This window comes from Leopardus geoffroyi, chromosome A2, assembly GCF_018350155.1.
Source record: "Leopardus geoffroyi isolate Oge1 chromosome A2, O.geoffroyi_Oge1_pat1.0, whole genome shotgun sequence".
NCBI lineage: Eukaryota > Metazoa > Chordata > Mammalia > Carnivora > Felidae > Leopardus > Leopardus geoffroyi.
The window spans coordinates 55,028,530-55,042,170 of NC_059331.1; the positions used below are offsets into that span (position 1 = coordinate 55,028,530).

The 13,641-nt window shown below is 47.2% G+C and overlaps 1 protein-coding gene across 2 annotated transcripts in view; it reads right to left on the reverse strand.

Annotated features, from left to right (window-relative positions):
- FGD5 (FYVE, RhoGEF and PH domain containing 5) overlaps positions 1-13,641 on the reverse strand; it is a 123,532-nt gene that overhangs the window by 103,984 nt on the left and 5,907 nt on the right. For both annotated transcript variants that reach the window (XM_045493910.1, XM_045493909.1), the window contains exon 2: positions 7,750-10,390. In XM_045493910.1, the coding sequence (XP_045349866.1) occupies positions 7,750-10,390 (2,641 nt within the window). The remainder of the gene's footprint in view (positions 1-7,749; positions 10,391-13,641) is intronic.

Sequence of the window (13,641 nt, forward strand, 5' to 3'; positions counted from 1 at the left end):
TTTATTACTCAGCTTGTATCCTTTAACTTTTAAGGACTGAATTCTTATTGCTTCTTGCTTGCCTTTTGCCGGAAATATTTAATTTATTTGGGCCCAGACAGGCTGTAACAATCAAATAAAAGGACGAGGAAAGCCAAGGCAGCCCCAAGCTAGCCCTGGAGTTGGTCAGCACCAGACAAGTGGGTGGCTGTGTTCACCGTGGAACCCCACTCCCTGCTTTTCTGATGCTACGGCTCTGGCCTGGTCTTCCTGTTCTCTGGAGTGCACCGCTGCAATGGCCTCTTGACTAGTCTCCCTGCTTCCGTTTTCTTCATCTCCTCCACTTCACCGTGCCAACAGAGCGTCTGTGCCAATGTGGCATCTCCACTGTGGCCCTGCCCTGCCGAAAACCTGCCACGGTTGCCCTACTGCCCATGGGTAATGCGCTCACTCATCAAGTTGATATTCAAAGGACTTTTTCGCTAGGTCGCAACTGCCTCCCCAACTGTATCACAAAGATGTGTACACTGAGGTCCATCTGAGCACTTCATGGTCCTTTCTAACCCCCAGACTCATGCACATGCTTGTGTTCCTCCTGGACTATTTGTCTCCATCACAAACTCCTATTCCTCTGCCAATACCCACTTCAAGTTTCTCCCAAATGGTCCAGGCTTCCTACACCCCTCCTCCAGAACAGGATGGGCTTCCAGCAAAACCTTTATCACATGGTTTCTAATGGCCTCTATTAGTCTCTCTCTCCAGGTGGTGGTGGGAACCTCTAGTACCTAGAACAGTAGCGGACATTTAGTAGATGCCGAACGAATGTTAGCAGAGGGACTGATCAACAGGCCAAGCTGGGGGCAACATTCTACTACAAGAACCAGAAATCAGAAAAACACAGTGTTCGAGCTTCATCCTTAGTCTTTCAACCCAATCTCCTCCATATATTATTCCCCATGCTTACAGATGATGTGAGCTGTTTTCCAGAATAAAGAGATCAAAGCACTCCTAAACCAAGATTAAACCATGTTCATTGCAGCTTTACTTGCTAAAACCACAGGCCTGTGTTTCTCCACATGTCCTCACATCTCTCTCCTATCTCCATGTGTCAAGACCCTACCTTTCCATCAGTGTCCATGAAGCCATCCTGCCCTCCCCTGGACTTCTACCCTTTGGATCCTGAGCATTTTCTACCTTGCACTCCAGGGACTTGGGTGTAAGTCCTCTTGCTACCCTTCACTGTAAGTCCACTGAGGCCAGTGATGGTACCTGGTCCATCTCTGTCCATATTTCACTTGGCACAGTTCCTCAAGAATCACTCATTTCTCAAATGGTCATCATCAGCCAAAATACTGAATTACCTGGATGCTCCCACTCCTTATCCTCACACAAATGTTGTATAATATGGCTAACCCACAAACCCTTGAACATGCAATTCAAGCTGCATTCCAACAATGAACAGCTCTGTAAGGACCCCCAGGCTGGGAGAAGAGAGCCCTGAAAGGTTGGACCTTAGACCTTCCAGAACTCTCCCTAGAAGGCATGAGCACTCATGAGCTGCTGCTCCCAGGTGGGCCAAATCATCTGAAGCCCCCCTAACAACCCGTACAACCCAAACAGATGGCCTGCTCCACACCCAGAGTTCCTGGTTGCTCTAGGGGCACAGTGAGCTACACAAGGGCAAGCGTCTCCCACTATGGCCCTGAGGGAGGGCAAGATGTCTGAATAGCTCATTAGCAAGTTCCAGGAAAGCTTGTAAGCCTTCTTGATGAGCTCCCAACAGAGCAGCAAACTCACCACCCATCAGAAAATAAAGGAAAGTGTCATTCCACTTTTCCTCGAGCCCTCTAGACCAATATACAAAGCCAACATTTTGGTGGTGGCTGTGCTAGCTTGTCTTCTGCAAAGGAGACACTACAGCTATCGGATAAAGACAACTAGAAAACGTGGCATTTTTTCACTACAGGAAACAGGAGGTAGTGGAAAGAGTACTGGATTCAGAAAGACATGGGGCGCCTGGGTGGCTCAGTTGGTTAAACGTCCGACTTAGGCTCAGGTCATGATCTTGCAGTTTGTGGGTTTGAGCCCTGTGTCATGCTCTGTGCTGACAACTCAGAGCCTGGAATCTGCTTGGGATTCTGTGTCTCCCTCTCTCTCTGCCCCTCTGTCTCTCTGTTTCTCAAAAATAAATATACATCAAAAAAATAAAAAAAAGAGACTTGGGGGGCACCTGGGTGGCTCAGTCGGTTGAGCGTCCGACTTCGGCTCAGGTCATGATCTCACGGTTTGTGAGTTCAAGCCCAGCGTCGGGCTCTGTGCTGACAGCTCAGAGCCTGGAGCCTGCTTCGGATTCTGTGTCTCCCTGTCTCTCTGCCCCTCCCATGCTCATGCTCTGTCTCTCTCTGTCTCTCAATAATAAATAAACATTAAATTAAAAAAAAAAAAAGAGAGACTTGGGTTCAGATTTTAGTTTGGCCACTTACTACCTGTGCAACAGGGGATAGTTTATAGCACTTCAGTGGGCCTCAGTTTTCTCACCTGGAGATGAATGTACCTAAATAATTGTAAATTACAAGTGAAATAACAGCTATGTCAGAGTCACAGAGATAGGCATTTCTACTATGAGCACGGAATTATAAAAATTCTGGTCCTGCCGTCCTTGGTGTAAGAGGCTGCTAATGACTCCAAACCATTATTGCTTGGGCTGTTGTCTGTAGCCCTGACCCCAGCCCAAGAGGAAGTCAGAGGTAATGCTGACACCACACCCCACAGCTGAAGCTCGCAAGTGGTGTCCTGAACACTGAGACAAACTCATGCAGAAGAACCTCCATATGGGAGACAGAGAACAGAGACATCCCCACAGTGAAAGGGACTGGATTCGCTACCCACACCTCTAGAATCAAATTCAAATCCTGCATCCACCACTATGTGACCCTGACCATGTCACTGAATAACAGCTAATATTTACTTATCATTTCACTATGTACAACATTAACTCATTCAGGTTTAACAATGTTATAAGGCAGGGACTATTCTCATTGCCTATTACAGACAAACCAAGGTGCAGAGAGGTGAGTACCTTGTCCCAGGTCACACAGACAGTAAGGGGTGGAGTACTGACTGAAACTCCAGGCAGCCTGCCTAAAGTCCACATGCTTAGCCACTGTGCTCTCCCTGGGGTCCAGGGTCGTCATCTGTAAACACAAAAAGCCACCATAAATGCATCAAGAACAATATGTGGACCGATCACAATAGCTAGAGAGAACAGAGAAAGAAAAAGATGAGAAAAAGCCAGTGTGGCAACACGTTAATGGTAAATCTAGGTGGTGGGAAAACAAACATTCACTGTAAAAACTCTTTCAATTCTTCTGTAAGTTTGAAAATGTTAATAATGAAATGGGGAAAAGGAGCATCAGGGATCCATGTTGATGTATAATGCTGAATGATTAAAATAGATTCATCATCATGCAAAAAACAAATATACAATTACGGGAATTTAAATGAGACACTAAGGGGGCACCTGGGTGGCTCAGTTGGCTGAGCATCCGACTTCGGCTCAGGTCATGATCTCACGGTCTGTGGGTTCAAGCCCCGCTTCGGGCTCTGTGCTGACAGCTCAGAGCCTGGAGCCTGCTTCAGATTCTGTGTCTCCCTCTCTCTCTGCCCCTCCCCCACTCATGTTTCTCTCTCTCTCTGTCTCAAAAATAAGTAAACATTAAAAATTAAAAAAAAAATAAATGAGACACTTAGGGGGTGCCTGAGTGGCTCAGAGGTGACACGTCTGACCCTTGATTTCAGCTCAGGTCATGATTCCAGAGCTGTGGGATTGAGCCCTGCGTCAAGCTCTGCCTTGGGCATGGAGCCTGCTTAAGATTCTATCTCTCTCTCCCTCTGCCCCTCTCCCTCAGCTCACACTTGCACTCTCTCTAAAATAAAATAAAATAAAATAAAATAAAATAAAATAAAATAAAATAAAATAAAAGTGAGGCACTTAGGACAAACCAGTCTATGTAGTATTTTGCACCAAATGGGTATTTATTAAGTGTATACAAAGCACTTAGCACTGTGTTGCTGAAGATAGGTGCTTAATAAATGATAATTCTTTGATCCTTGTGAAGCTCAAAATCACCAACTCGCATGGAATTATAAAACCCCTCATCATCAACATACATTTACTTATTTTGTTTGTTTGGTTTTTTTAAACATGCATTTATTAAGCTCCCAGCATAAACCAATGTACTGAGGGGCCATGGAATACTCAGAAGTAAAGACGAGGCTCCCCCATCAAAGAGCACTGACTGAAGACACAGAACAGCCTATTTGGAAAGTAGGACTTTTCTGGACTAGATCTCTGGTCCATTTTTTCTTTTTCACAAGGGTCAATTCGGGGGGGGGGGGGACAAAAAAAAAAGAATGTTCTGGGGATACACTTTAAACTAAAAGATGATGGAAATGTTGTATACCACGGGGAAAATGTACATAAGTAACAATGTATACAGTTTTATTTTACAAGACAGAAAACTGCTAATAAGATTATTGTGGCTCCTAAAATGTTATTATCTGGGTATATAAATCTCAGTGGAAGTTACCACATAGAAGAAACTTTACAATCATCCATTAGACCCTGAGCTCCTACTCTGGTTTAGGGTTCTCTAAGGGCCTTCTGAATTCTATTATATACTCTACATGTTTCTTGAAGGGAGGTACTTTTAGCGGAAAAAGGACTTGGATTTAAATAACAGTGAATCACACCATGAGAGAGACAGAGTTATTCCCTTTTCAGTCCTTCTGAATCCTTCTGACTATGCCAAGGAGAAAGTCCCTGTGTGGTGCCAGGATGTCTTTAACACCTCTCCCTGTTTAACAAAGGGACCAGGCTTCCAGCTCCAGCCTTGGCAAGTAACAACCTCAAGCTACAATTTACCCGTTAATTTCCTTTCCTTAGTATCTTATTTGTACAATTGCCTTCTATTTATGGCAGCCAATAGTGTTTTTCCATTTCCCAACCGTGACATAAAATTTCCTTTCTAAATATTTTAAAGTAAAAAAGACTGATTGAAAGAAAAACAGTAAGTGATAGTATAGGTGGTGTAACAGAAATAGTAGAAGTGGCACAGGAAAGGCAAACAGTTGAGAAACACAGACCTGCTCCAATCTTACCATTTTACAGATGAGCAAACTGTGGCCTAGCCTTCTCCAAGACCCCACAGCAAGTCAGTGACCGAGCAGGCTTTGAACTCACATCTCCCAACGGACTGCCCTGCACCCTTTCAGGGCTGTTGATATTTATTTTGGCTTCTCCCCCTGATCCTCACACTGAAGCAAGGTGTGGGGCAAGACAAGGAGCGGAAGGAGGACGAACTGCCTCCCCACCTTCTCACCCCTTCCTGTCCTGCTCAACCTGAAGCACAGCCCTGGGCACGCTTCTCAGATAGCAACACTCCAGCCACTCAATTCTCAAAGCCCCTGTTCAGGCAAAGACGCACTAGGACCCCACCCCCATGGCAGTCCCCCGTGCCTCTCGACTTGAGGTGTCTGAAACATCCCTTGCCCAGACCTGTTCCAGCTCAAAGCGAGGATTTTTCTCCCCCTTGCTTCTATATGTTTCACGAAGGAAAACAGAAGAAAGCTTTGCTCACTGATTGATGTCCAAGAGGATGTGGTTCCTGCATGGGAGATTTATCCTGGTCAGTTTGGCCTTCAGTGAAATAGCATCAGAAGATAAGGTAGCACTGACATTTTCTTGGGTATTTTTCCCTTATTGTCGTGTTAACTTGGGTGAAGGGACCTTTTTTGGTTTCTGGACAAAGTACAGATCAAGGCAACAGGGACTCTGCATATGGCCAAGCAAACTGTGCACTGGGCAACCCTGGGGGAGTAGGATGTGAATGTGGCCCTGGAGCTGTGCAGTGCACAGCCTGCACAATCAGATCTGGCATCCCTTAGTTGTAATTCACTAAGAATGCCCGAACCAGGTGTCAGGACATCTGAGTCCTAGCACTGATTTTTCCACTAAATTGCTGAGCTATCTTATCTTAGGTAAATCCCTTTCCCTCTCTGTGCCTGAGTTTCTTCCTCTGTTAACAGGACCAAATGTTGTCTGAAGTTCCCTCCCAGCTGTAAAAGTCAGTGATTCTACAGAAGCAGATTTCGATTTCTGAAGGGATGTCATACAAAAGAGGAAATGAACTCACTTGCCTAGCTTGAGAGGGGAGAGCCAGCATGAGTGGGGTAGGGATATTAGGAGACAGCTTTTGCCTCAGTCAGAAAGGAAAATTTAATCAGGATACCTAGCAACAGATGAGGCAACCCTGGGAGGTGGTGAGTTTCCTGTGGCTTGAGGAATTCAAGTACAGACTGGGTCAGAGCAAGGCCTGCTAGAGTGGGAGCCTTGACCATCTGCCCTTTGAGGTCCTTTCTAGCAGGGAGATTTTGGTTTCAGAGCTTGGTTCTATTTTCATTAACGCTAGGAGGCACTCAGCTAGGTCTGGATCTTCTCAAACCCTGCTGATAACTATTAATGCAATGAACTGGTCGGCTGTGTAGCTCTCACCCTCTTAGAGTTTGCACACGTCCACACTCTCCAAATTAAACTCAGTCCCTCCAGCAGTGTTAGTGTTTACCCTTGCCCCAGCAAACAAACCTTTTCATTCTGGAAAGAACTAATTAACAGCCTCACCCAGACTTGGGGGAGAGAGAAGATGGAGCCAGGGTGGGGGAACCATGTAAAAAACTCAGGAGAATAAACCATACAAACACTGCTAGCATCTACACTCCAGCGACAGCTCAGGCTAATTGCAAATCATCTTATCTATTCATTACTGCAGGCGCCCTGGGAACTCCTAGCAGCAGCAGCAGCAGCAGCAGCAGCAGCAGCAGCAGCAGCAGCTGTGTGGGACTGGGTGAAGTCACTGCACACGAGGGGTCAGAATCAGGATGTCCTTTAAAATCACCGCCATTTTCGCTTTTATTAATTCCGATCAGGCACTCCCAAAGAGAGTAAATGGTTGAAGCTGAATTGCATTGCCTTTAAGTTGCGTCCACAAGGTACACGGAACAGCAAGATTTGGCAGTTATCCACGTGGGATGTTCAATAAGGGCATTCAGTCAGTCTTGGAAAGGTGGGGTCAGAAAATCCCCACTGTTGTCAATAATTTCAGTGTTTCACTTTTACTTCCAAGGTGAATGAGTCCAAAAAAAAAAAAAAAAATCAGCTTGGATATACCTCTTAAAAGGCTTCTATTCAGAAATTTAGCTCAGGGCGCCCTTAGCTCTTTAAACAATTTAAATAGATTGTCTTTTCTAGTTCCCTTGAATAGAGTGTATATTTACACAGTGAAAGGGTATCAATCTCAATTCAGGGTATTTTCCTGATGGTGAAAGATACTTAGTTTGGCAAGATTCCAGAACCTTCTCTCTTGGTGACTTTCCTGGAGGGGACCAGCAAACCCATCACTCCCATCTACATGAGAAATGTCTCTCAAATAATGGAAACACAAATGCTGACATTTACACTGTATTTGGCATTTTAGACAATACTTTCACACAGATGATGAACTCTGATCTCAAACACTCTGCCGCAAGGTAGCATGAACCCCATTTCGCAGCCACAGTTAACTGAGGCTCAGAGAGGTAAAGCCACTCACCCCAATTCACACGGCTAGAAATAAATAGAGCCTGAGGCTAAAAAGCAAGTCCATCCCGTCCCCTAAACCTAAGCGCCTGCCTCCTGGCTCACCCAACAACAAAGAAAATGTAACTTCACAGTACCTTTCTGCATCTTGGTCTGCGCTCTGCTGTTTGCTCTCAAAGGCGTTGAAGCTGCTCATGTCCACGTAGCCGTCGTTTTCATTTGCTGTGGACAGGGCTCTGCTCTGATCTTCAAACAGCTTCGTAAATGTCCCAGCCCTCGCAGGCCTCCGGGGCGGAATCTGGATATTTTCATAGTCCGAGTTCATGGCTGGAATGTTCTCATAGTCTGAAGTGTCGGCGTTAGGGAACGAGATGGACCGCGGCTTGGTCAGGGGCAAGGGCAGAAAGGGGGGCCGAGAGCGGTCTTCGAAGGACTCCACTCTCGACACGGTCCTGCTGAAGGGGACACCTTTCCTCTTGCCATCCCTGTAGAAGATGAGGGAGGAGGGCGATTCGGAAGCCCGGAGCTTGCCAGTCCGAGCCTTAAGCTGCGGGGAGTTGCTGAGGCTCCTGCGGTCGATTTCCAGAAGCCTGGCAGGCCCATGGTAGCTGGATTCTGAAGAGGACCTGGAAGACGACACATTGACATCCACGTGCACTTTGTTCTCGGACTTCTTTTTAAACGTAAGCGCCAGGAACCGCTTGAAGGATGACTTCTTCTTCTTGGTATACTTGTCCGGGGGCTCACTCTCGATCAGCAGGGAGGGAGAGCTCTTTGTGATGGGCTTTTTGGTGATGCAGGCCAGGTCGAAAGGGGGCGGGATGTCAACCACAGAAGAGGGTGTTGAGGTGCCACTGGATGGGAGATGGTTCCTCTGGGAGAAGCTCCCAGAGGAGCCGATCACACAGGGCAGAGAAAGGTTGTCATCTTTCCTTTTGATCCTATGCTCGTCCAAGCCAGATGCCTCCGACTCCCGGTACAAGGAGACCGGAATCTCTCGGCCTTCCACGGAGAACGATCGGGGGTACAAAGTGAAGGCTCTGGGCTTTGCTGGCAAGGCCCTGCTGGCTTCCAGCGGTTTCCCCTCCAACGACAGAACTGTCTTTCTCGCCTCCTTGGTGGCACCTCTAATGCCAATGGCTGATGAGCCAGCTTCTGGTCCGGTTTCTTCTGGGACGGTTTCTGGGACATAGCCGGCCACCTTCCCAGAGTGGGGCCTGGCCCTCGTGATGATGTTCTTCCTGTCGAGGGGGACCAGGCCTCCCTCAGCATCGGAGTTCATTTCTTCTTTCATGCCATAACCACTCAGCGTGTCACATGCAGCCTGTGTCTCCGGCTTCTCTCCTTCCCCAGGGTCAGCCTCATGCTCCAGGTCAACTCCCATCTCATAGGGGTTGGTGAGTGCATCGTCCCCGGCGTCCTCATCCTCTGGCATAACCACTACCTCAGGGACAGAGGGGCCCTCCCCAGAGACACAGGAAGCTCCAACAACGGGGCCCTGCTCTGCACATTCTCCTGACTGTGGTTCCTGCTCGGACTCTAAGCCTTTTGCTGACTTGGAAAAAGAAGAGCAGCTCTCGCTACAGAAAGAGGTGCTCTCGGTTGGAAAGAACTCGTAGGGACTTCCCGAGAGTGACGTCACAAAGTCATCCACACTGTCACTCTCGAAAGGAATGATCTGGCAGCTCTCCTCAGCAGGTTCGTCCTGCACCAGGTCTCTGCCTTCTCGGGGGTCTTCTCCCACCTCCTGGGTGACGGCTGCCATTTCTTCTTGGCCAGTTTTCTCATTTTGGTCCTGTGGTTCATCCTGGTCATCATGGTCATCTTCACACTCACACTCCTCAGAGATTTCAGGGCTATCAGTGGTTGTCTCTGCCTCCTGGACACCCACGGCCAAGTCCTCATTCTCTGTGGGTTCCTTGCTGGCATCGTCAGCGTCCCCGTCAGAGGGCCTGTCGGAATCCACACATTCTTCTGGAGCCCCTGGTTCTGTGTTGGTGGAGCCTTCCCCACCACCCTCCTCTGCCTCCCTGGGTGTCCCAGGGGGCCCAGGCTCCTCACTGGGAGTTTCTGGACCCTCTAAATCAACGTGAGTGAGAATGACGTCATCGCTTGGGAGGACTGCCTCTCCGTCCCAAGGTCCCCTGTCCTCCAGGTTGTATACGTTGTGCTCTTCCACTCGCTTCTCTTCCTCCTCACTTGTCAATGTCTGCTCCTCTGCCCCAGGGTCACAGGCACCATCCTCTGCCTCCACGTTCTCAGGAGTGGGGGCCCCGCCTCCGTCAGCCTCTCTACTCAGCACCACTTCAGCTGGAGCAGCTCCCAGCCCCTCCGGGTCACTCTCCTCGCCTTCCTCCCTGCACTCCTCTTCCCCCGTGGCATCTGGAGGCGCCATGGCAGCACTCTCTGCAGAGCAGCTGCTGTCCCTGGGTTCGTCCTCTTTCGGCGGAGCCCTGGGGACCACAATGTAATCCTCGTCAGCCTCAGACTCCGAGCACTCCAAGTTGGACTGGCGCTCTTCGTAAGGCCCCCTGTCAACACAGAGCACCTTCCCGTTGCTGCATTTGTTCAAGCTGTTGATCACGTACACGCTGGCTCTCCACTCACTGGGGGTCGCCAGCCTGGGCTTAGGGGCAATGGGGGGTTTCGGCCCCCTAGACATGGAGTTGGGACTGGGAAGGCTATCGGGCCGGGGTGATGAAGGGAATTTGGGTGCTGTCACTGGTGTGAGGGGACTGGCAGTCTTTGGCTTGGGAGCAACTGGTGGTTTTGGTGAATCTAAAGGATAAAAATAGAGAAAAGAAGGAGAAAAAGTACAGTTAACCCTTATTTCCATTCAGAGTCTCCAACTTACCATTTTGAAGAGAACACTGAAGATAGTTTCCCAACCTATGTGAACCCAACCTGCTATATTCTGTGTTAGGTTTATGCCCTCCACCATCATCTTTAAGACCCCTTGACCTCCACTGATAATTCATTCTGTAAACAAAGTAAATAGATCTTTCTTCTATATATAGTCCAGCTACTCAATGAACTCAATGAAATACTCCTCAAATACAGGTATCCAGATCATTGTAATCATTCATCCAACAACTACGTATTACAAGCTTTCTAGGGGCGCCTGGGTGGCTCAGTCATTTGAGCATCCAACTTCAGCTCAGGTCAGGATCTCAGAGTTTGTGACTGTGAGCCCTGCATTGGGCTCTCTGCTGTCAGCACGGAGCCCACTTTGGATCCTCTGTCCCTGTCTCTGCCCCTCCCTTACTCACACTCTCTCTCTCTCTCTCTCTCTCTCTCTCAAAAATAAACAAACATTAAAAAAAATTCTTTCTAGGTGCCAGGCACTCATGAGACAATGCTGAACTTGACGGTCATCATCTCTGCCACCCACATGGAGCCTACATTCACCCTACACTTAAATTCATTGGATACCTACTATCTATACGCATAGCACCATACATAGGAAGGTCTTCTAGAATCAAGATGAAAAGAATACCTCTGCTGAGTACTTGCCATTGAGTCAGGGAGACAAAACGAACAGAACAACTGGAGGACAGAGCTGTAGACCTTTGGAATATTATGACTGAATAGCCATTATCTCATTCCTTCAAGAATGATACACCAAAGGTCTGTGACAGTAATGCATGATTCCTCCTCTAAGGGTCACCTCTGAATTCTACATGCTTCAAGACTGGTGTCTAGCTAACTGCCCTGTGTCTAAATTTCATGGGCATCCAAACTTCATGGGAGAAGCTACATGATATTTTCCAACATGTATATCTGCAAAAACTCTCTTCCCTTGTGGATTTGGGGGATCTATCTGACCATGTCAGAATAAAGGATGTGGGTACAAACTGTACATCCAACAGGAGTCAGAGAAGCAAGAGTTACCATGATGAAGGAAGACCCTCCTGCGGTAGGTGAAATTTAAGCTGTATTTTGCAGAATGAGAGAGGCCTGGACAAATGCAAAGGTCAAGGGTGTAGCTGCCCACTTCCAAGTTCATCTGTCCTGCCACAAGACCGCTTCAATGCCTCCAAGCCCCTGGCCACACTGTGGGCAGAGTGAGGAATGAAGATTTCCAGGAAGGCAACTCCATCCTGACATCTCAGCTTCAAACACACTGCCTGGCTCCCCACTGCCCACAGATGAAGACACACAAGTCTCCCCTCAAGCCTCGCCCTGCCGCCCAGTGCCATCCCCACTAAGGCCTGGGTTTGATGCAGAGCAACTTCAGAATGCCAGCCTGGCTCATGACAGAAGGGAGATGAAGCAGAGCTCCTAAAGGTCTGTCAGCAAACTCTTCTCCCCATGCATTTGACTTCCAGTTAAACCCTTGCAGCACCACTACCCTGTCATCTGTAGTCCAGGGGTAGCTGGCAGACATGCAACATGAGCCACGTTTATCATCACATATGTAATTTTTATTTTTCTCACAGCCACATTAAGAAGTAAAAACAAGGGGGCACCTGGGTGGCTCAGTTAAGCATCCAACTCTTTTTTTTTTAAGTTTATTTTATTTTATTTTATTTTTTTGAGAAAGAGATAGAAAGCAAGCAGGAAAGGGGAAGAAGGAGGGAGAGAGAGAGAGAGAAAGGAACACAGAGAATCCCATACAGGCTCCACACTGTCAGCACAGAGCCCCATGTGGGGCTCATACTCATGAACCATGAGATCATGACCTGAACTGAGACCAAGAGTTGGATGCTTAACAGACTGAGCCATCCAGTCGCCCCAACTTCCAAGTCTTGATTTCAGCTCAGGTCTTGATCTCAGGGTAGTGACAGCACAGTGGGCTCTGTGCTGGACATGAAGCCTACTTTAAAAAAAAAAAAAAGAGAGAGAGAGAGAGAGAGATCTGGGACACCTGGGTGGCTCAGTCAGTTTAGTGTCCTACTCAATTTGGGGTCAGGTTACAATCTCACAGTTGTGGGATGGAGCCCCACATTAGCTCTGCATTGGGTGTGGAGCCTGGTTAAGATTTTCTCTCTCCCTCTCCCTCTGTCTTGCGTGCATGCACACTTTGATAGATTTGATAGACCAAAGTATGTATATATATATATATATATATATATATATATATATATATACTTTAAGGATATACATATATATCCTTAAAAAAAGTAAAAAAGAAATGGTGAAATTAATTTTAACAATACTTTTTCAACTCAATATATTTGATATATTATCATTTTGGATATCATCAATAAGTCATATTTGGATCATGTCATCAATATACAAAATTTATTAAGGAAATATTTGACATTCTTTTTTGTACTAAGTCCTTGAAATCAAATGTGTATTTTACACTTTTCAGCACATCACAATTCACATTAGCCACATTTCAACTGCTCAGTAGCAACATGTGGGTGGTGGCTATGGTGCTGGCCAGCACAGCACTAGCTCGTTGTAACCCATCTCCGTGGGACTGTTCCATTGGCACCTCAAGCCAAAGTCAGTATCTCCCCTAAGCTCACAGAACCATGTAAAATTTAACTGAGGAGGCCCCAAAGGAAATTAAATAGGCCTGGGGCAGCAAGAATATAGGTGCCCAGGAACCGTGCTCCTGAAAGGGCCTGATTTCAGTCTTTTTAGTTGTACTTTGCACATAAATCTAAGGAACTCAGTGGTCTGGTTTCCTAGTGTACAGCTAATTAGGAGGGGAAGGGATTGGCAGTTAGAACAGGAACCCTGCCAGGTGTAAGATGTGGCAGCTGCCAGCAAGAAAGGGAGAGAAGAGACTCAGCTGTCGAGACCCTAAAGGCTAAAGCACCCACTACACCAACGACCTAACCCACACCTATATTCATCCACATCAACACCGAAGCTAGACACGGGCATCCAGATAATAACCCAGAGTGTTCAAGACATAAGTGGCCCTCCAACTCCTTGTTGCCATAAGCAAATACGTCCTAATTTAGAAAATTATCTGTCCAAATTAGTTAAAACACACACACACACACACACACACACACACACACACACACACCACCGCTGCCACCACCACCACCACCACAACCACCAACAAA